At 52.1% G+C, this 19,564-nt stretch overlaps 5 protein-coding genes across 5 annotated transcripts; 2 read left to right on the top strand and 3 right to left on the bottom strand.

Annotated features, from left to right (window-relative positions):
* Positions 1–9,143: 9,143 nt before the first annotated feature.
* BO97DRAFT_388652 (oxidative DNA demethylase) lies at positions 9,144–11,342 on the bottom strand. The gene is made up of 2 exons (XM_025693669.1): positions 11,106–11,342; positions 9,144–11,030 (listed from the first exon to the last, which is right to left on the bottom strand). Exons 1-2 carry the CDS (start codon positions 11,261–11,263, stop codon positions 9,254–9,256), a joined length of 1,935 nt encoding a protein of 644 aa, XP_025552639.1. The 5' UTR covers positions 11,264–11,342; the 3' UTR covers positions 9,144–9,253.
* Positions 11,343–11,976: 634 nt separating this feature from the next.
* Positions 11,977–12,795, top strand: BO97DRAFT_423688 (uncharacterized protein; the record flags this gene model as incomplete). Its single annotated transcript, XM_025696907.1, has 1 exon — positions 11,977–12,795. The coding sequence occupies one exon, from the start codon at positions 11,977–11,979 to the stop codon at positions 12,793–12,795; it is 819 nt and encodes a 272-aa protein (XP_025552640.1).
* An 86-nt stretch (positions 12,796–12,881) lies between these two features.
* On the bottom strand, positions 12,882–13,849 carry BO97DRAFT_40074 (uncharacterized protein). The gene is made up of 2 exons (XM_025694308.1): positions 13,535–13,849; positions 12,882–13,447 (listed from the first exon to the last, which is right to left on the bottom strand). The coding sequence occupies exons 1-2, from the start codon at positions 13,820–13,822 to the stop codon at positions 13,004–13,006; spliced, it is 732 nt and encodes a 243-aa protein (XP_025552641.1). The 5' UTR covers positions 13,823–13,849; the 3' UTR covers positions 12,882–13,003.
* An 876-nt stretch (positions 13,850–14,725) lies between these two features.
* On the bottom strand, positions 14,726–17,635 carry BO97DRAFT_477301 (enoyl-CoA hydratase/isomerase family protein). The gene is made up of 3 exons (XM_025700537.1): positions 16,018–17,635; positions 15,439–15,812; positions 14,726–15,343 (listed from the first exon to the last, which is right to left on the bottom strand). Exons 1-3 carry the CDS (start codon positions 17,401–17,403, stop codon positions 14,833–14,835), a joined length of 2,271 nt encoding a protein of 756 aa, XP_025552642.1. The 5' UTR covers positions 17,404–17,635; the 3' UTR covers positions 14,726–14,832.
* A 1,041-nt stretch (positions 17,636–18,676) lies between these two features.
* On the top strand, positions 18,677–19,543 carry BO97DRAFT_404939 (uncharacterized protein). The gene has a single exon (XM_025695071.1). The coding sequence runs from the start codon at positions 18,855–18,857 to the stop codon at positions 19,470–19,472; it is 618 nt and encodes a 205-aa protein (XP_025552643.1). The 5' UTR covers positions 18,677–18,854; the 3' UTR covers positions 19,473–19,543.
* The last annotated feature ends 21 nt before the right edge of the window (positions 19,544–19,564 follow it).

Below are 19,564 nucleotides of genomic sequence, written 5' to 3' on the forward strand. Positions count from 1 at the left end.
AAGACCAAGTCGCCGACTTTTTTAGTCGCGGGAGCTATCGACCAGATGTTCTGACTAGTCTAGTCAAGTCAGCGCAAGAGGAACCCCGGGGCGGGTCTGGAAACAGTCGGTGGAGACTCTTAGGCTGGAGATTGAAGAAAAGTCATGGGCAGGCAAAGGCAAAATGTGGCATGGAAGGAGGAAAGACAACCTGACGGGCATTGCAGATCAAACAATTGCAGTCAGATATCTTCTATCTGTTCGGTAGCACTCACATACCTCTCTTGCCGGCAATCCTGAGATAGAATGACAGATGCATTGCATGGATGGATGGCTCAGAATAGCCTGAAAAGGATAACCCACGGTTATTTACTCAAAAAATCACAATCAATAGCAGAAAAAAAAACCCGAGTGAAAGGGGAGAAAGTTTAAAATGGAAATGGAGAGAAAAAGAGCTGAAGGGTTGAGAATGATCTGATGCAGCTCACACGTATCCATCCCCCCTTCTTTGAAAGGGCAATCAATCAATCTATCAGCTTGTGATCCCTGCTGCAACCACCGAAGAAACATCCCTTGTCTCTGACAATGTAGTCTCCAGTATCCGATCTTTCTCTCTCGGTCTCGTGCTGGTCCCTGAACAATTTCAAGGTCTCCTCCGCCGCTGCAGGTCACTTCTACCTGAATTTCCTCCTCCCGAGTTCAATTTCTTTGCTAGATAGATCTATGTGACACGGAGTGATTGATGCATGGGGTTTTATTGGTGACTACTGCGAGATACAGATGATACAGCAGGTATCATATGCTGCTAGGTGGCTCTTGGCGTTGCGTTCCTCAAGTATGGACACTCAGACCACAAAGATCAATCGACAATCCACCACCCCCGGTCGTATAAGAGTGCATTATTCACCCTTGGTCGGACGTAGCATGGTCGCAAACCCGGTAGGTCGCCCGCCGTGGTGACAGCCACTGACGCTCACTACGGCATGGCATGCTGAATTACCGTTCAAAATCGATTGATTGGTATCAGAGCGGCATGAGATGAGAATCCGATTTGAGTACTGAAGCGAAGGGTAAGGGCGAATCGTTACCCGAAAAGGGCTATACTAAGGCAGGTCATCCGTCTGGAAACGGCCAAGCATTCAAGCAAGAGTGATCTGCTGCGACAGGAGTCCACCGCCACGAGGCGGCCACTTTTCTTCTGGGAGGGTGGAGGGTGGTGGTGGTGGTGGTGGGTGAAAAGGTTCGGAGCCAGGGAGGGAGGGGAAAGCCTCAACCCCCTTCCGTCCACTGGCTCCGATGGGTCAGTCACTGCCATGCCACAACCATAATTCAGATATGGGACAAGTGATGATAATGATTACATGTTTAGGTTAAACTTCGACAAAATAACTGAAGGACTCTACATAGCTAAGTACTTTGACTTATCCAGAACTCTTCATGTCAAGAACACGATGACTTCTGATAGTGTGCACCAAATTAAAATAAAAATAAAATGTCAGGTACCAGAGTTCAAAGGTGCTTAGTTCCCCCACTTGGGATCTAGCGCATCGGATAGCTGGCTGGCTCCGCTGAATTTTGCGATTTTGTATCCATCTTTCTTGGTCTGCTTTTTCCTAATGCGTCCGAATGCTTACTTCTTTTTTTTTTCTTTTTTTTTTTTGCCTTAAATTATCGGCCGATATGAACTTAGAATCTACCGGCCACTCTGCTTGTCCAACAGCACATAAAAATAGACAAAAAAGAAAACCCCGCCCTTCTCGGATATTGTACAGTGCCAATGACGAACGTTGGATGCAAACAAATATATGGGATGATGTGGGTAATGCGATAGTCGATGCTAATGCAGATTTCAGACAAAACTCGTCCGAACAGGGCTTGTCCTACTTAGGCAATTGTAGGAGCTGACCTGTTGGGCAACTCAAGCGTAGATCGTGCCGAGGTACTCCGTAACCTTGCAGCAACTGAATGGCCGGCAGGTCCGTCGTCGTCCATTTATTTCCTCCACGACCTTCCGCCGCTCGCGGGCCCGTTTTTCTTTGCTTTTGGCTCCGGGCAGCAATAGTTTCAATATAGGATCATGTTGAGCCGGGGGTCGAGAGGCTGATTTCCAATGCGAGTAGCAAACAAATCAGAAGTGTCAGAGGAAGAAGCCCGGCCAGAAACAATGGAAGTCAAAATGAAAGGAGCAGAGGGGTTGGAACGTCCCAGTTCTAGACCCAGCCCAGTGCCATCAGAAAGAAGGACTTCCTTCTTGTGAATTTGGCTGTGAAGTTGAGGGCACGCGTGGTACTGTCCAGCTTGGGCCAACCGGAAAGTGGGGCCCACCAAATCCATGGGGGACTTGGAGTCGATCCAATCATTACACGAATCAGCTTACGGGCAGCTGTCATGGTTGAAAAGGCAGTTACTGCAAGAGTTTCGGCACCTCTACCCGCCGTCGTGGTGGTGATGATGGTGCCCGTGGTGGTAACTCATTTGGTGCATGATTGCTAGCAGAAAGACGTTCAACTGACAATCGGGAGCCGGCCTCGCCTCGTCTTCGTATGCACTGGCCATTACATCATGAAAATACGAAACTGTCTTGAGATGTACGCGGATGAAGGGATTTCTGGGTCCCAGAGCCGAGGACTTTGAATTCAATGGGCTGAAGCCAAGATAAAACCGTGGAGAGCCTCCCTTCCTCTTGATCCAAGGCTGATGTGAGACCTACCATAGAGATTCAGTCCGAGTACATATTGAGCACGATCATTGTCGGAAAGACATGATGATAATGATGATGATGATACGAAGAGGGGGCAGAAAGAGAAGGGGGAAAAAGACTCATCTGACCAAGGACGAAGCAGAGGCCATCCTCGGTCGGCAACGATCTCGATGCGATGCGGTTTGCTTTCACGTGGCTGCACTGAACGATCGGCCGCAGGGGTCCCACGGTCGAACTGCCCGTCAGCGTATTGCTGTGTATGTCCCTTCCTCCTGTACTACCAACCTCTCTGTCTTCCTCTGCCCGTTGAGAGGGCACTTCTCCTTGCAGACGTGGGACGTAAGGTTCTCCTTTTCCGTGTCTACTCGTAGATTCGAGTGGTAGCAACCTTGAAGTGATAGATAAGACAATCACTATCCAACGGCCGGATGGGGAGAGTGCCGGGGACTCATGGCAACTCACGCTATGCGAGGCGAAGGGTCCATTGGCGACCTTGACAGCTCGCTTGAGTGGTACAAAAGCACGTTCTGCGAAACCATGGTAATTTTACCCGCCGGGGTGAAACGTTACGGGCTGAAAGGTATACAAATCAAGTGATGAACTTGAAAGCAGGAACTTACTTCATGTTTAGTTCTCCTCCCGGAAGTCAGCGTTTGTTTGTTTGTCTAAGAGAAGAGAGAGATAGATAGTTGAAGTGCGGTCCGAAAGGAGGAAAGGACATTCACACCACTATCCAGCCTTCCTCCCTCTCCCCTCTGCAGCCTGGCGTCAAAGTTTCCTCTAGCCCCGTAACATGATTCATTTTTGACTTTCCAGCAGCCGACACATGGCAACCACGGTGGAATGATCGCCGCTAAAACGCCTGATTATGGAGGTTCTGGACATGCAGCGGCGTCAGTCGTTCAGTCACACGGGTGCCAAGATCTCCCAACGCCCTCCACGGAGTAGCGTCTGTTCTTCCTTACATGTATGCTGTACAGTATGTATGTATCCTTTCCGTCCCCCCATCCCATTGTCATGAAGGTGTTGAGGTCAGACAACATGGGTGTAACAGACTGTCCAACCACTGTAGACTGAAAAGTGATAACGCTATGACAGTCCGAGCAAACAAGTCCCTTTCTCACTAATCTCGTCTTCATTGGGATAACGGAATCGATAAATCGGGATGTCGAACAGTACAGTACCGTGGAATGTGGCCATCATCATCATCGACATGCATGCATACTTGGATAGTGTGGACAATGTACAGAGAGACCCTATACTCCGTCCGACCTTGAGTTCTAAACAGTACAATCCATGATCAACCTGCTTCTTCCGCCGGCCCTTGCCTGCCAAGTACTCTTCGGTCGATCTGACTCCATGCTTGTCTGTTGTTATAGGCCTCTCTCTCTCTCTCTCTTTTCCCCTTCCCTTTTCCCTTTCCCTGGACAGGGCCATGGGAGAGTCGGTGACAGTGGCTCAAGACAAAAGTCTCGAGCTAGTTTCATCCCTTGGTTTGTTGTGTCAAGGCATCCGCGTCATGACCTCGCGCACATACCCTACAGACGGACCTACGAGACAACAAAGTGGTGGCCGCCTCCATTGCTGATGTCTCACCGACTCCCACAGGACTCCAGACTCGGTCCTCCTCCCTTGCACTTGATAGATCAAATTGAGAGCCAAGACTATAAGTGACGGAAACGATACTTATCCGCCAGGACTCTTGCCTTTTTATTTCCCCTAGTGTTCTTTGTTTTAGATTTTTTTTTTATGACTAACCAACGAGCTGTCGCATAATTGACTGAGTCAGTCAATGCAACCCTGAAGCCTCCAGTTTAGTCCCAATGGATTTCCCCAATTTGGGAAGAGCAGTATACTCACCCCATGTGATTGATAATGAGATCAAGGAGTGACTGACTGACTAGTATACATGTACATGTACAGTACACGGCAGTCACACCATAGTCCATCAGCCGGCTGCCCTATCCGCATGTCAGGAAATTGACTGCCATGTTTTCTTTTTCCACGTTGGGGGAGCCACCAGCCTGCAGATCGTGCACGAATTTCCCCGCTAGCATGGCACCTGCCATCCAATCGAGGAGATGATCAGAAGCCAGGGTGGTCCTGTGCTTACTGGTGTGATTGTGTGTCTAAATTGCCAAAAATGCCAGGATCGAGATGGGGTGACACCGGAACCTAGTCCAGACTATTCAGTCTGCCCAAGACAGGTCTCACGGAAAGCTGTTTGGTGGTGGAAATGACCGTGTATGCTGTATTGATCTGATAGAGCCACAAGCCAAAATCCCAACAGGCACCACTCCGCATCTTTTCCATCTGGTTGGTGGTTTACGATGGTCTGTCTGTCTTTGGCGGAGTCGGGGGCGGGGTCGGAATCGGGCCACGAACGCATGTATTCACCCGTCTTGTCTTTTCTTTTCTTGTCTTGTGTTTTGTGTTTCTTGTGGGTGAAAGTGCGTTATTGGAATTTTGCTGTGTGTATTATGCGCCACACCTCCACGGGCTATGCTTACATTGCGTTCAAGATGGTAAGATTCGTCCACAATCTCCACGGGGTTGTTGGGTGTCAGCAAAGTACTCGGGGTTCCAGGTGCGGTATCGGACTTCCCTAGCCGGGAGATTAAACAGGACTTTGCACTCGGGGTACAAGCCTCCAATCACAACACACTAACATCAATCCAACCTATTGCATTTTACCCGCCTTGAATGATGCTGGGTTTTTGCTGCATTCTGCAGCCATGCAGTACTTTGGAGGGGGTGCGCGCTGTGACAGCTTACAGGGCAAGGAGGGTGGGTGGGTCACGGCAGGCCGCTTCCAAGCCTCCGCCAACAGGGCCAACGATTGAAGGTAAGACGACGCAAGTCGGATCGCTGGCCACGAGATGAATATGGCTCGATTATTATCGTCCGCACTAACCTACAGGGTCGGGGCCTGACTACAGGCCTTAGCGCCAGCCAGGGTTCCTCGTGCATTATTGGGCCATGTGCCCTCAATCTATGTGACACCGTCCGGCCCCGTTAAGGACCTGCCCGAGATGGCAAAGTCTCGATTTGCCCGAGTTGAGCTGCTGGGGGGACTGCATTTTGGCCGTTCACATCCATACGGATTCTCTCGTCCAACTGGGAGACCGGTGACGGCGGTGACGGCGCAAGAATGGGACTTCCCGGCACGAATGCAAGGCTCATCTCGAAGGATTAGACAGCGGCGCGCAGCTTCGGAAGGATTCTTGCGACGGGTATTCCGTGTGCTCAAGGCTTGACTAGGTCGTCATCCTCTATCGACAAAATTACTCCTTCGCCGCGGAGGGGCCAGATTCTGGAGCCTGCAACCGACGCACTTGATTAGATCGAATTCCAACCTGTGTCTGGCTGAACGGGCCCGGATGGTTACATTGACTCTGTCAGTGACCGCTCAACACTCAGTATCTAATTTCTGCATGCAGGGCCTCGAGCGGACCCGGCTGCTTTTGTTGCCGGCAAGCTACAGCATCTAATAAGTCTGGCTTCACCTGCAGTTCGTGCCCCAGACTGAGACGTCTGTCCGGCTGTTGTGGTTCAGAGTATGAGGCTGATCGAAGCAGGTCGCGACGGATCACTGTTCATCAAGTCGTCCGGCAGCTGCCCTGCGCATAGTACCGAAGCTCGGACTCCCCTGTCGAAGAGATAACCATCTGGACCCCACGCTTAATTAAAGTGTGCATGCCGGGCTTGCCTTTTATCCTTGCCCATGGCCATGGGTAAAATCTGCCAGACCAGGGTAGCATGGCATGCAATGATGGAGGAAAACAGTCAACAGATCCATGCCAACTGCAGCTCATCATGGCGCCTGCGACATCGAACGGGGTCATTGAACAGGCTATAACCGGCCGGCTACGAGTATTCTGAATCTGTCCGCGGGGGCGTTGGCGTTGACTCCTCGAGCGAGCGATGCATTGAATTGCCAATAGAAGCGCCTAGGGACGTAATATCTGACTAAGAAAGATAGATGACGAGCATAAGCGACCTTTCACGATGAGACCTTCTCCTCTTCAGCGCTGCTGCGATTTCATGCAATGCTACCTCACTACTGGGGACCAAGGAAATCCGCCTCGAATCAGCATCCTTGACCAATATATGTCGGCATGTCAATTACCCGCGGCCATGATTAAGTATCCGCTGACCAAAACTTTCGATTGTGATCATTGTCCACAAGCAATGAGTAAAGCTTAGTTTTCCCTATTTTGCTTTCTCCTCTCGAGGTAGTCTAGTCTCGAGTTACCATCCCATCGGCCCTAATTAGTGCTTACTCACGACGCAACTAGCCATCTCCACCGAATTCTTTCCTCCCCGATGCCTCGGTCCCTGTCCCTGGCACCCGGGAATCGGTGGATCCCTCTTCAGACGAGACGGAGCGTTCAGCCAGGTAGATTATTGTCCTTCGTTCACTCTTCAGGGACCACTCCGAATCTGCAGCTGCAACTTAGTTATCCTGCCTAGACGGCGACCATTTTAACAACCTATAGTACATCCTAGCCAGACCACTTGAATTAGGGTGGCAAAGGGAAAAAAAAAAAAAAAAAAACCATCCTCTCGGAGTAACCCCGACAACTAATATGTACATACAGTACCAGCAAGCGCCCAGACAAGTAAAGCACAGCACAGCTCACAAGCAAGCAAGCAAGCAAACCCCGCGGCACAAGGCGAAGTCAGCGCGGATCATCCTCCATGCGAGCCACTTCTGAGTGCAAAACACAAAATGAAAAACATGACATATAATCAATTGTCCGAACCCTTGTACAGTAGCCATGCGCTACCCCTCCCGCATTGTAACCTTGGACAATCTATGCGAATGGAAAGTGTTGGAGATCACCTTGCAACAGGATGGATGATTTGATTAATGATGATTCAAGCTTACACAGCGCTTGTTCATCATCCATCCATTCCCCTCTTTCAGGCTTTCCCTTGCCCCCCTCTTCCTTCACTCCGACCGACCCAGTGCGCTGCAGACACACAGAAGGGAAAAAGGAAAAAAAAAGCTCAGACCAACTTGCATTCCCCGATCGGACATTTTCTTCCCGGAGGAGGGGAGGGCATGAGGTCCGAAAGTCCGAATGTGGCTGAAGTTACGAGGAGTGCCACGTGGTTTGTTAAGGCTGGCACTTTTTGTATTTTTTTTTGTTGCAGCTCACTGGCTCTGTTGATTGTGGTTGAATTGAAGGGAGATAGTCTATGGGGGTTTGCTTTGGTTGAATCCATGATGTTGTTGGGAGCTTTTGATGGTTTACCTGCTTAGTATTAGTGCAGCAGCTGCGCTACACTGGTCACTCAGTAGTCAGTATAGTGGTCAATGTAGCGACCGGGCATAGTCACCGATTGTATATTCTCCACCATCTACGGAGTACTTCTTTTGACTAAGGGATTCGGTGCGTTTTCGTGATGATAACGCAATAGTTTATCGCTCTACTCAGAGCGCGTTCAATAGTAACGCATGAGCAGGACAGTAGACAATCTTAATCCGGATCAAGCAACTAGATCCCAATCACATAGACATACACCTACCGCTCCAATACAAACCACGACGACATAACAATCAAACACCACACAGGCATTCACACAGCCCAGATTCAATCAGGTCATGACCAAACACAGCGCATCTCCTAGGGAACCGCCTACAACCAACCCCGACCCGACCCATCACGATCCCATCCATCAATGCCATATGTCTTAACATGGCAACCTGAAGGATCTCAGCCTCATTGAAAAAGCCAAGATTGAGCCCCGCCCTTCGATTTCTACCTAAGTAAACATTCACATCCCATCCATCTGCAAGGTCGACTCTCCATACGAGGAATTAGGGCGGGGGATAAGCTCCACTGGGTAGATGGCTTGATAACTCCCCTAGATATAGATAGGATCGATGATCTTGAAACTACAAAATGGGAGGCAATGATTGGCCGGCTGGCCAGGTGCATGGATCCACTAGCCTTAAGCTACGGTACTTGCTCGCTCTGCCTTGTGCTTTCCTGCCTTGTGGAAGGTAGACTATAAGTTTCAGTCAGTGGGTGGAGGGGCACGCCCGGGTTTGAGGGATGCTTGATGTGGGGAGAAGGCTGTGCTGTGGGTTCCTGCTGCGGGGAGTGGAATAGCCCAGTCGGGAGGGAGGGTATGCTGTTGCCTGCTTCTGCTGGCTGTGTGCGTGTGTTTGTGGCTCAGCTCAGAAGGCTGATTCTTTGATACCTCGTGTGGAATTGGGCGGTTAGCTTGGCTTGTGCTGGAGCTCAGCCACTGATCTTGCTTGAGTAGTAGCATTAGAGTGTGTGGGAAGGAGGATGGTCTGGTTACAATCCTAGTTGAAGGGCGTGTGTGCGTGTGTGTGTGTGTCTCAGAGTTGCTGTCTTGCGATTGCTTGTTTGTTGTATGGATGGATTGCATGCATGTACTGTAGTAATGGCTGGCATACGGTATGACAGATGTCTCAAAACAATGTGGATAACAAGGTCTATTTTTAGTATCGGGGTCTCAATATGATTCCAAGCCCAAATGGCGTGTTTGTATGTACAGATTCGTTTTTTGTCTTTTCAGTGGAGATAGAAGGGTTTACTCCTCATCCTCCTCGCCTTCATCTTCCTCCATTTCATCAAGATCAGCTTCGTCGTCATCATCCTCATCATCCTCGTCATCTTCATCATTGTCATCGAATTCCACACCCAGGTCACCGGTGATATCCCAGCGATCACCCTTGGCAGCGGCACTGACGTACTTGACGAACTTGAGCGTGCCGCTGTCGCGCAGGACAATGCTGAGACGGTTCCAGCAGGCCGCGGTGCTGAAGAGGATACCATCGTCTTCGTCAGCACCGGCCGACCGGTAGATAGCCGCATCGCCCTCGTCCTCGTCATCTCCGGCCATGTAGATCTCGTACCCACCCACTGCGGGCTCGTCGGAAGTCTTGGCGCCGTCCTTGGGCTTGGGCTTCTCCTTGGTCTCACCGTCGGCCTCCTCGTCCTCGTCCTCGGCGCCTTCAGGCTCCCACCCGGGCGTGGGCGTCAGGCACAGAGTGAACTCCAAGCGGGGCTCCTCCCCATTGTAGCCGCTAGCCAGGGTGTAGTCCTGACCCCGGCGGAAACGGCGCGCCAGGTAGTCGTAGCTGGAGATGCGATCCGCGCCAGTGATCAGCGCCAACCATTTGCGGAACGCCCGGGACGGGAAGAGGTCATTGAGGAGCTCCTGAAGTGGGGTCTTCTGATCCTCAGTGGCGGTTCCGTGCTGTTGAAACATGTAGCGCTGCTTGTGGGGAGGCCGGGCAACGGTCCACCCGGTCTGGGCGAGAATCTCGTCCGAGGAGTTGGGCAGAGATTGTTTCTCTTGCTCTTCGATGTAAGCGCGCACCCGAGCGGCGAATTTCTCCGACAGGAACCGGTCGAGGTTGAGCGAGGATTCGTTCGTGAAGGTCTCGGACATCTCCTCTGCGATGTCGGGAGTCAGGTAGGAGGGTGCTATGTATTGGATTAGGAAGTTCAAGTCGGACTCCGTGAACTCGGCGCCGGGTTCCTCCTCCACCTTCGCCTTGCCCTTCCCCTTGCCCTCGTCCGCTTGTTCGTCCTCTTCCTCGCAGGCGACCGGCTTGGGCTGAGGGAGATCGTAGATATCGCCTCGTCCCTGGAGCTGGGCAAGACTGCTGCGTTCTGCGAGCTTCTCCTCCAAGCCAGCCTCGTATCCATCCTCCCCTTCCTGGGGGATGTGGAACCATCCGCTGATCGCCATGCGCACCCGTTTCTTGGACTTGTCCTCATTCTCCTTGGGGTGGTAGACTTCCTCGACGTCGTGGAAACTCTCTCCTGGTTGGACGGTGAAGAAGCTGAGCTGGTTGAATGCAGGCGGGATGCTAAGGCTGAAGTCGGGACTGGGGATCTTGACATCCTCGCCGTTGACGTCCTTTTTCGTGGTGGTGGGATACAGGCGCAACGCACCACCCCATTCTTCTTGCCATGGGGTGTCGGGATCGGTCAGATACAGGATATAGGATACACGTCTGCTGCCGATGACATCGTCGTGGCACAAAAGGTGGCAGCCTTCGTTGTAGACGTTGATGGCCATGTCGGTTTTGCGACCGCTGAGCTTTCCGGATCCGGTCACGGCGGAGAGGTATTCGCGGAACCGAGCAGAGTATAGAGCATCGCGCAGCTTTAGAATCGAAGGAAGCTTGGACAGGGAGGCATCGTCAAGGCCGTCCAAGTTGGCCAGATCTCCGGACTGGAAGATCTTGTAAATGTCCGTTTCCTTCTCGGTGAAGTCGACTTGGGCCTGGATTTCATCGCGGACTGCTCGTAGAAGGGAAGACTCAATCAGAGGAGAAATGACTCCATGCTTGTAACTTGAACGATAGTCAGCCTGTTGCCTGATTGAGACAAACGGACGTGAAGGGCACGGTGATCAGGGGTCGACGTACGGAGCAGACTGAGCGTACTGCTCGGTATACTTCTGTTGCTCCGAGGGTTCAAATAGACCCTCACGGAAGCGCGCAGCGACTTCTTCGCTGGACAAGGCGCGCTTCTTCGTCTCCGGCTGGTCTTTGCCGTTCGTGCTGTTATCTGTCTTGCGCTTCATTCTGAGAGATTTGGAAGGAATGATATGAGAGGAGAAGGAGCCCTGGGGAGAAAATCGAGGCGCGACAACGGAGGGACGGGGATCTTTTTTTGCTAAATTTTAGTTTGGCGGTGAGGATTTTGCAGGTCGAATTGCAGTCAGCCCACGCATCAGGCCATGGACTGAACAAGCTTGGGATTTACATCTGTGTGGTGGATTTAGTGGATATAGTGAAAATAGAGTAGAGGTGGATTTTCTATTTGGATTATGGCGATCTGTATGTTTCCTACAAACTATCACACTTGCTCAAAATGACTTCGTTCCTGGCCTGCCCAGCCACGCACTTGTCTGGGATGGAAGCTTGGATTACTTACTTTACTCCGCACTGCCCCGATAATCCCCTGGCGATAAGCCGCGTATCACCTCCATTCATCTGCCCATCACCACCACCTTCCATACCTCTGAATTCAAGCCAGCTGAACCAGCTGGTGACTTGATACCCTGAGCGATCACGCATCTTATTCGACCCTCTGTCGCATTCCCATCCATTCGCATCGCGTTTTCACCACAGACAAACCCCTCAGTAATCAAGCGCAGACGTCATTGACCGCCGATCGCGGCGTGCGTTCATCGACTCAGCAATCGCCTGATAGCGAGGGATCGATCCGTCTTCTGTCTTTGCGCCACCCGAAATTCTTCCAGTCAAGCAAACGACAGCACTGGAACAACGCATCATGCAGCTACCACACGAAACCCAGGAGAGTTCGCCCGATCGGCCAGGGACGCCTCCGCGACCGCCATATTCCCCTGTGACACCGACCTTCGCGCATCTGGTACCTGTCAGCCATCCTTCCGCGGCAAACGGAGGATCGCACCCCATCATTCCACCCGCTGCATCGCCTTCTCCTACCACGAAATTGCTGGCTTACGATGGCCTGCCGCCGGACTCTCCTCCTCCCCCGCAGCCCGCAAGTGCACCCGTGTTTGCCACGGAACCTGCTGCAGTGCCTATCTCCGAGAGCGAGAATCCCGATGCGATCGCACTGCGCTCGGCTATCTCGATCCTGCAGCTTCAGAAGCAGCAGAGCCTGCGGGATATTCGAACGTTGGAGAGAATGAAACGAGCGGCAGCGGCCGACCCGGAGGGCTTTGCGCGCGAGTTTGCTGCGGGCAATCTCACGCCGAAAGATAAGGGCGGGTTTATAAACTTCAACCATGATACGAATGATGACGAGGATGGGAATGAGGATGATGATGAAATGGTGGATGACTCGAAGGAAATGAAAGTGTCTGGGTTCGGAATGATTCCCCCTCCGCAGAACGTGGTTCGCATGCCTCCTGTCAACTGGGCCAAATACCAGATCGTGGGCGAATCGTTAGACAAGATGCATGAGGAACAACGACGCCGGCCATCTTCGGGGGAACCGCGCAGGGATGAAAGCGCTCAGCGAGCCCCAGAGTATGTTCTGGCCTCGCCGTACCGACCGTTGACGGATAAGCTGGACAGTCCGAACAAAACCAGGGGAACTGGTGCCAAGAGCAAGAAGTCCTGATAACGGCCCCATGTCTCTAAGTTCAGAATCTGTTGGTAAACTTGACTAGACAGTGGCATATCATCATTCATATCATGTGCTAGGATAATGGGAATATGCAGCACAGCCGGCGAAGAAAGGAGAAAAGAACATCACCACCACCACACCTGCAGGATCTCGGCATGTGTACTATATGACATGTGGGATCTCCAGGGACGGTCACAACCAATCAAGCACACTTGAAATCCTTCATTTCCGCGAGTGTCCGTTGAAGCCTCTCATGGGCCTTCTCCACGCGTTTGACCTGCGCCACCATCTCAGCCTCAGTGGTAATCGCCGGAGTCGGCTTGAGCTGCGCGGGTGGCAGCATAGCCAGGACCTCGCGCACTTCCTCCTTCGACGCCTCCGCCGCTTTCAAGGCCACCATGGTCTGATACCGCAGGCTGTCCACCGTCGCCTTCCTCTTCTGCTCACGCTCGATGATCCCCATCTGTCGCTTTTCCTGATCTTCCCGCTCAAACCCGTATGCATGCGCGCCCAACCAGGCCTGCGCTTTCGGACAGTCGGCTCGCGTTTGCTTGACGATGTCCGCGACGGCGTCACGCGACAGCGGGGGGTTCAAGTCGCACCCATCGTACCGGGGTACCCTCTGGCCGCCAGATACCTTTTTGTTCTAGATATTCCGTTTGTTTTGTATGTTAGACACGTTGAAAGCAAGGGAGAGCAGCCCCATCTTATTGCCACTAGTAGTTAAGCGTACCCCAATGTGTACCTTCACTTCTACACGATCGATCAGGAAGGGGATCGCCTCATCATCGGGCTCGATGATCGCGAACGGAGACGCAAGCCTGGCGGCTTTCTCGGCCCAGAATCTGGCCCACGCCAGGTGGGACTTTTGGAACACCTTGGTATCATCGTGCTCGCGACGCTTGGATCGGTCTTGGCTGGCGATCGTGGCGGAGGCGCCTGGCTCGCTCGCCCTAGCCTGAGAAGGAGGCGTAGGGCTGGTGGCTGGCATTTCGGCGGACTTGCGTTTCTTTCGCCCCATTTTTGAATACAGATGATAAGCTAGTTGGGATAAGCCTGGTGACACGTCCTAATTGGAGAGTAGTGCATTCCAAGGCAATGGTGTAGCGATGAAATGAACTGCGGATGAGACGGGTTGAGGATTGGATGAGAGAGGATGATTGAAGAGGTGATCGAGGTGGATCACTTCCACGTCCCTCTTTAATGGAATGGCCTTCGTGGGTCTCTCGGATGTTAAGAACTGGGTACTACTAGTAGCGAGGAGTGTCATGGTGAACTGGAGAGACTGGTGTGCGGCTGCACATCTGCACATTCTACGCATGTCGAGCTCGCGTGCGATGTATGGCGTATACATGCTGAGTACATTTATACCACCCAGAAGGGAGAGAACCATACCAAGATACTGCGCTAATTACTGGATCTTAGCTAGGTGAAGGCGCTACCCAGCTTCTAGGCCTTAGACTTAGATAATATGAATACTTCTTTAAGACTATAATCTTCAATATAGAGATATTCATTCTATTTATAGTAAACAAACCGGTTTATCTAATCTGACTTGTCTCTAGTAAGTTAAGATTCATAAATATAGAGTAAGTGAGGTATTCCTGTGTAGAAATTGCGGAGTTACTCTACAGCTTGGCTGCTTGATATCTACCTCTAATAATCTAGGTTCTATAGCATCATATACTTCAGTATTAGAGGTGTAGCTTGAGCTCCATGCATACTCCTTAGGAGATAAGGCTATAGCTAAGCCGAATATGACGTCTCAATAAGATGTAAAGCCTCAATTTAAAATAAGTATGCAAATGGAATGACATTAGATGCTCTACCTCACTTTCCAAGTAGATGTAAGCCAGACTCCATAAATAGTACATAAGAAATATACAGACCTTTGCTCCTTTAGCATGAGCGTCTCTTGTAACACCTGAGCAAGATCCTTAAGCTCAAATTACTGAATAACAGCAACTAAAGTCAACCAAACCCCATCCACCTTTTACCCTAAATCTTCTACCTCTATCGCCAAAAAACTAATCAAAGCTTCGCCCCAACCTTCCTCTCCTTCTCCCAAGCCTCGATCCTCCTTCGCGCCATCTCTCCCTCACCTTCCTTCTTCTCCTCCACTCGCTCCCTCCACGCCACATTCTCAGCATGGCCATCCAAAATCCCCAGGGAATGCCGCCACATCTCCTCCTTCATCATCCCATAGATGCCCGTCGCCGCCTTCGTCTGCAGCCCGCGGTCCTTAACGAAGCGCACCGCCTCCTCCAGCCCACCAAATCCATCCACCAGGCCCGCCTCAAGCGAGGCAGTCGGCCCACCGAACCGCTTTGCCTCGAGCACCAGGTCCCGGAACGCAGTCGGGGCAAGCTTCTCCCGGAAGACGCTCATCATGGGTGATTCCAGCGGCACCCCGAACTCCAACTCGTTGATGCACAGGTACCCGCGGCTGGGGTTCTGGATGCGGTAGTCGTGGTACATGGTTAGCATGAGGCCGCCGGCGAAGGCGTGGCCGTTGAGGAGGGCGATGGTGGGCATTGGGTAGCTTTTGGGGGGGTTTTAGCGATTACTTTCCGGGGAAGGAGGCCTCAAAATGAAAAAAAAAAGAAAAGGAAAAAAAGGAAAAGAAAAAAAACCTACGTGAGAAGTCGACGGAAGAGTTTCCAGAGCCATTTCTCTGTGAAGCCCTCGGTGGACAGCGCGAGGTCGAGATCTAGGCCATTGCTGTAAAATTTCGGGATCCCGCTTGTGGTGATCACTACACCTTTTGGGTAGCGGTGTTCGATGATGTCTAGTGCTAGTAGGAAGGCGTCGATGAAGGTCGGCGTGAGGCGGTTGTCTTTCGGGGAGGTGAAGGTGAGGATGTAGATGGTTTGGTCTTGTTCTGCGGAGGTCGGGTTGGTGCAGGTGAAGGTACCACCGGTGGAGGCAATGGGGATGGTGAATAGGGGGTTGGGTTTTGAGGTGTTCATGGTAGTGGTCGGTGATGATAAAGTTGATTTTGATGGATTCGTCTACGCTATATAAAGTTCATAGTATAAGTTGTAAGACGTGGGGAGAGTGTGTATGAAGCGGGGAGGCTGATCAGTAATCATGGGGGTAGCTTAGGGGATGTCCGCGGCATCACATGCTCCTCACAAGTGTTTCTTTTTCCCCGAGAGATGCCATTCTAATCCAATTCTTCCACTTGCTTCATGTGCTTCAATGCGCTCAACTAACTATGGACTCCTTCAGCTCAATTTGGAATCGTGCTTTAAGCTCTTCTCGCAACAACCCTGCAATCTCTGCATTGGTCCAGGGCGCCAACATGCCTGTCCCCTGAATCCGGCCCTCCAACACCGCCAACACACCTACCGCACAAGGCAATCCCACTAACTTGGCCATAGCACTGCGCGAGCCAGGACCAACTGGGTCGCCGTACTCTACCAATGTACTGGTCCTCCTCTCTGTAGACCTGTCCGCATTCTCAATGTCGAACACATGCTGGAGGATGATCATGTCACGCTCACCAGGCTGATACGCCATCCGACGCTCCAACACAGCACAAAGAGTATCAAGAGGAGTATCCCGTTCGTCAACAAGACGATCCTCATCGAAGAGCCCAATCCAGCGAAGGCCCGACAACACGCGATCGAGCTCCTCCTCCTTCCCCGCAATGAAACCCAGACACTTTCGCGCCACAGCCCCCTGCACCTCCTCCGCGGACGCAGAGGCAGGAAGCCCCAGCAGCTGCGCCGTCAGTTGCGCCCAGGTCAATTCTCTGCCGGCGTCGGCAGCGAGAGCAGCGATCCTGTCCTGGGAGAAGTACCCAATACCCACGAGCGCCTGGATGACCTCGGGGAACCCCGCATACCGCAAGGTGCCGCGGAAGACCGTCTGAGCCTCGGGAATGGCGTACGATTTCCGGAGCCCGACCGAATCCCGATTGGGATATCCAACCAGGTTAAATCCGGGGAAGATCCGCTGGGGTGTGGCAGACGCCATCAGGTCTCTCCCGTCCACCGAGGTGACCTTCCCATCGCGGTACCACTGCGCCGAGTTGAGAAGCGCAAGGAGCCCGCCGCGTGGGCTCCAAGAGAACTTGTGTCTCAGCGGGTTGTCGGAGTTCTCTGGGGCTGGGAGCGCGCCGCAGTAGCTGGTGAAGGCGTTGATCTTGCCCCCGGCACGATGGACCTCGTCGATTGTCTTCACGGCGTAGAGGTGGTCGATGCCCGGGTTGAGCCCGATCTCGTTGAGCACGGTCACGCCTGCGGATTTGGCTGGTGCGTCGAGCTCCCAGAGGGCGGGGGAGATAAAACTGGTGGTTACGACGGGTTTGCTGTGGGCGATCGCGGCTTTCACGACGGTGGCATGGTGGATGTAGGGGATCAGGGAGACGATGATGTCGGCTTGCCCCACGGCTGCGTCGAGCTTGTTGGCCTCGTTCGCTACATCGAGGGAGATGGCGGTGGTGTTACTGTATTTGCCGGCGAGGGACTGAGCAGCGTTGAGAGTGCGGCAGCCCACGGTGACTTGAACCCCTGCCTCAGATAGGGCTTGGATGGTCGGCTCGCAGACGAAACCAGCGCCCAGGAGGAGGGCTTTCTTGCCGGTGGCGGATGGCATGACTGTTGTGGTCTGGGAGACGGGGCGTTTTTACGGAGGCTGCTGTGAGAAAGGGTCGTAGAGGTATAGACTACCCTGGAACGGGCCCGACGATGGTGAACACAAACATTGATAAGTGCCGATGGCAATCAAAGCGAATCTGTCGGGGTCCTAATTCGGACTCTGCGTTGGAGATAGGATCTGTGCAAGAATTTCTAGCGCGGTATGCCATCAATGACTCACACCTACAGGCCACGGGGAGGCGATTCCCGTACAGCATTCCCTAGTAGCATCTTCTACTGTATCGAATAGAAGTATACACGAAATTGGCTCCGCTGTCTTTGATGCGATGAGAGATGTTAGAGAGCTTTAGCTTTTCAGCTGCCCATTAGCCAACTCTATAAGAAGTACAATAGAACAAAAGCGATTCAAGCTGTAGCCTGGCTTGACTGCGTTACATCATCGAGAAGATGGGCTGCGATGGTTTATCTACCCTTGATAGAACACATACCGTCATCCTTGATATCGAATTAAGACATCTGTCTATGCCGGTAGCCTGAATTGACCAAATAGCTGTGCCTTTATTTCCAGCGCTTTTTCGTGTTCATATCAACAAGATCACTACCATAAAAATTAGCCTGATCATCCAAGGGTCTAAAGACGCCAGCCAAATGATAAGCAACCGAAAAGGGCCTGTCGACTGAGAGCAATGACGAGTCCGCACATAACCCTCTACATTGCACCCCCAATCTAATAACACAATCCGAACACCCTACTTAAACACGGTAATGCTCGAGCATATACAAGCAAGCGAGAATCCTAGAGAGTCGACCATGCCGGATGCCTTGCAATGAAGCGAGTCAGCAGACGTTTTCATACTCCATCTCCGCCAGTCTTAAAGGGGACATCGCGGGTAGAACCCATGGTATTGCACCAGATTTTGCTGTCTTGCCCATGTCAATGAACACTTTAATCACCATAGTCAGAAGTATGTACTTAAAGAATGAGATCAACTTCCTTCGCACAATAATCACTATCAAATCAGGTGCCGAACTCGCAACACTCTTCTATTACTATAATGCCGTGGTTCTGTAGCAGTACAACACTATATATCACTAAACCACAAGGAACCATAAATACACTCACAACAACACCAAGGCAGCAATTTCATAGAAAAACACTATCAACCAAGCCTAAAGAAAGACCACCACCGACAATGCCCAAGTTTAACACCCAATAAAAAACCTCCGATACTAGATTCTCCTCTCCACCGCAAGCGACATCATCAGTGACGTCATTCCATCCTAATGCTCATAAACCACCCAGAACAGACGCTCGACACCATCACCACCTCCACTACAAAACTACAATCCACCTTCTAGACTAGCTCCATTTTCAACCGTCACGATATACTTGAATATATCTCAATCTACACATAACACCCACAAACGAAGTGAAAAGATACCGAAACAATGCAAACAACCCACCAATCCGCCCAACCGGCCCAGCCCCCCAAACAAGCCGGCTACAATCAGGCCTCCAACCCAGTAACACAGACGCCCTCGGAACAGCGCGCACCGCAGCATCAGTTCGAGCCCCGGCAGCGCGGGGACCCGATCTCCTCCATCACGCGGCGGACCGCCGACTCGCGACCGGCCAACGACGAGGCCCTACACCAGCTGAACGCGGAACGGGAGCAGGAGCGCGAGGCCATGCACAAGGCGTCGGACGTGGATCTGGAGTACGGTGTCGAGCAGCAGCCGGCGGAGGGGGAGATCGCCCACGCCGTGAAGAGTACGTCCGGCCAGGCGAGAGCGCGAGCGCAGGCCGGCGCTCATGCGGGTACGGTGGGAAGCGCGAACGGTCCGGGGGACCCGGGGTACGAGAAGGGGTTGGCGGCGGATATGGATCGGAAGGCAGAGGAGCATGAGCGGATGCTAGGAGAGCGCGTGGGACAGTCACCCGCTGAACCGGACGATGGGGTGTTGGCTGAGAGGGAGGCGTTGAGGGAGCGCAAGTTGAAGCAGGATAGTGAGCTAGATGTCAAGGGGGCGGTTTCGAGGGGCACGGGGGATCCTGTTGTCGGTTGATTTCTTTTGCTTTTTCTTTTCTAGCTATATGGTTATTTGTATAGGACTCATTGGGAATTGAAATAATGAACTCATATATTCGTGGGCCGTCT

Source organism: Aspergillus homomorphus, assembly GCF_003184865.1.
Source record: "Aspergillus homomorphus CBS 101889 unplaced genomic scaffold BO97scaffold_13, whole genome shotgun sequence".
Lineage (NCBI taxonomy): Eukaryota > Fungi > Ascomycota > Eurotiomycetes > Eurotiales > Aspergillaceae > Aspergillus > Aspergillus homomorphus.

Bases quoted from the DNA above. Each gene is read 5' to 3' on its own strand.
- BO97DRAFT_388652 (XM_025693669.1), bottom strand. From the start codon at position 11,263: ATGAAGCGCAAGACAGATAACAGCACGAACGGCAAAGACCAGCCGGAG. The intron at 11,031-11,105 runs GTACGTCGACCC...CTATCGTTCAAG, and splicing joins CAGTACGCTCAGTCTGCTCC to TTACAAGCATGGAGTCATTT.
- BO97DRAFT_40074 (XM_025694308.1), bottom strand. From the start codon at position 13,822: ATGGGGCGAAAGAAACGCAAGTCCGCCGAAATGCCAGCCACCAGCCCT. The intron at 13,448-13,534 runs GTACGCTTAACT...CGGAATATCTAG, and splicing joins AAGTGAAGGTACACATTGGG to AACAAAAAGGTATCTGGCGG.
- BO97DRAFT_477301 (XM_025700537.1), bottom strand. From the start codon at position 17,403: ATGCCATCCGCCACCGGCAAGAAAGCCCTCCTCCTGGGCGCTGGTTTC. The intron at 15,813-16,017 runs GTTAGTTGAGCG...TATATAGCGTAG, and splicing joins TTGAGCTGAAGGAGTCCATA to ACGAATCCATCAAAATCAAC. The intron at 15,344-15,438 runs GTAGGTTTTTTT...CCCCCCCAAAAG, and splicing joins CTCTTCCGTCGACTTCTCAC to CTACCCAATGCCCACCATCG.
- BO97DRAFT_404939 (XM_025695071.1), top strand. From the start codon at position 18,855: ATGCAAACAACCCACCAATCCGCCCAACCGGCCCAGCCCCCCAAACAA.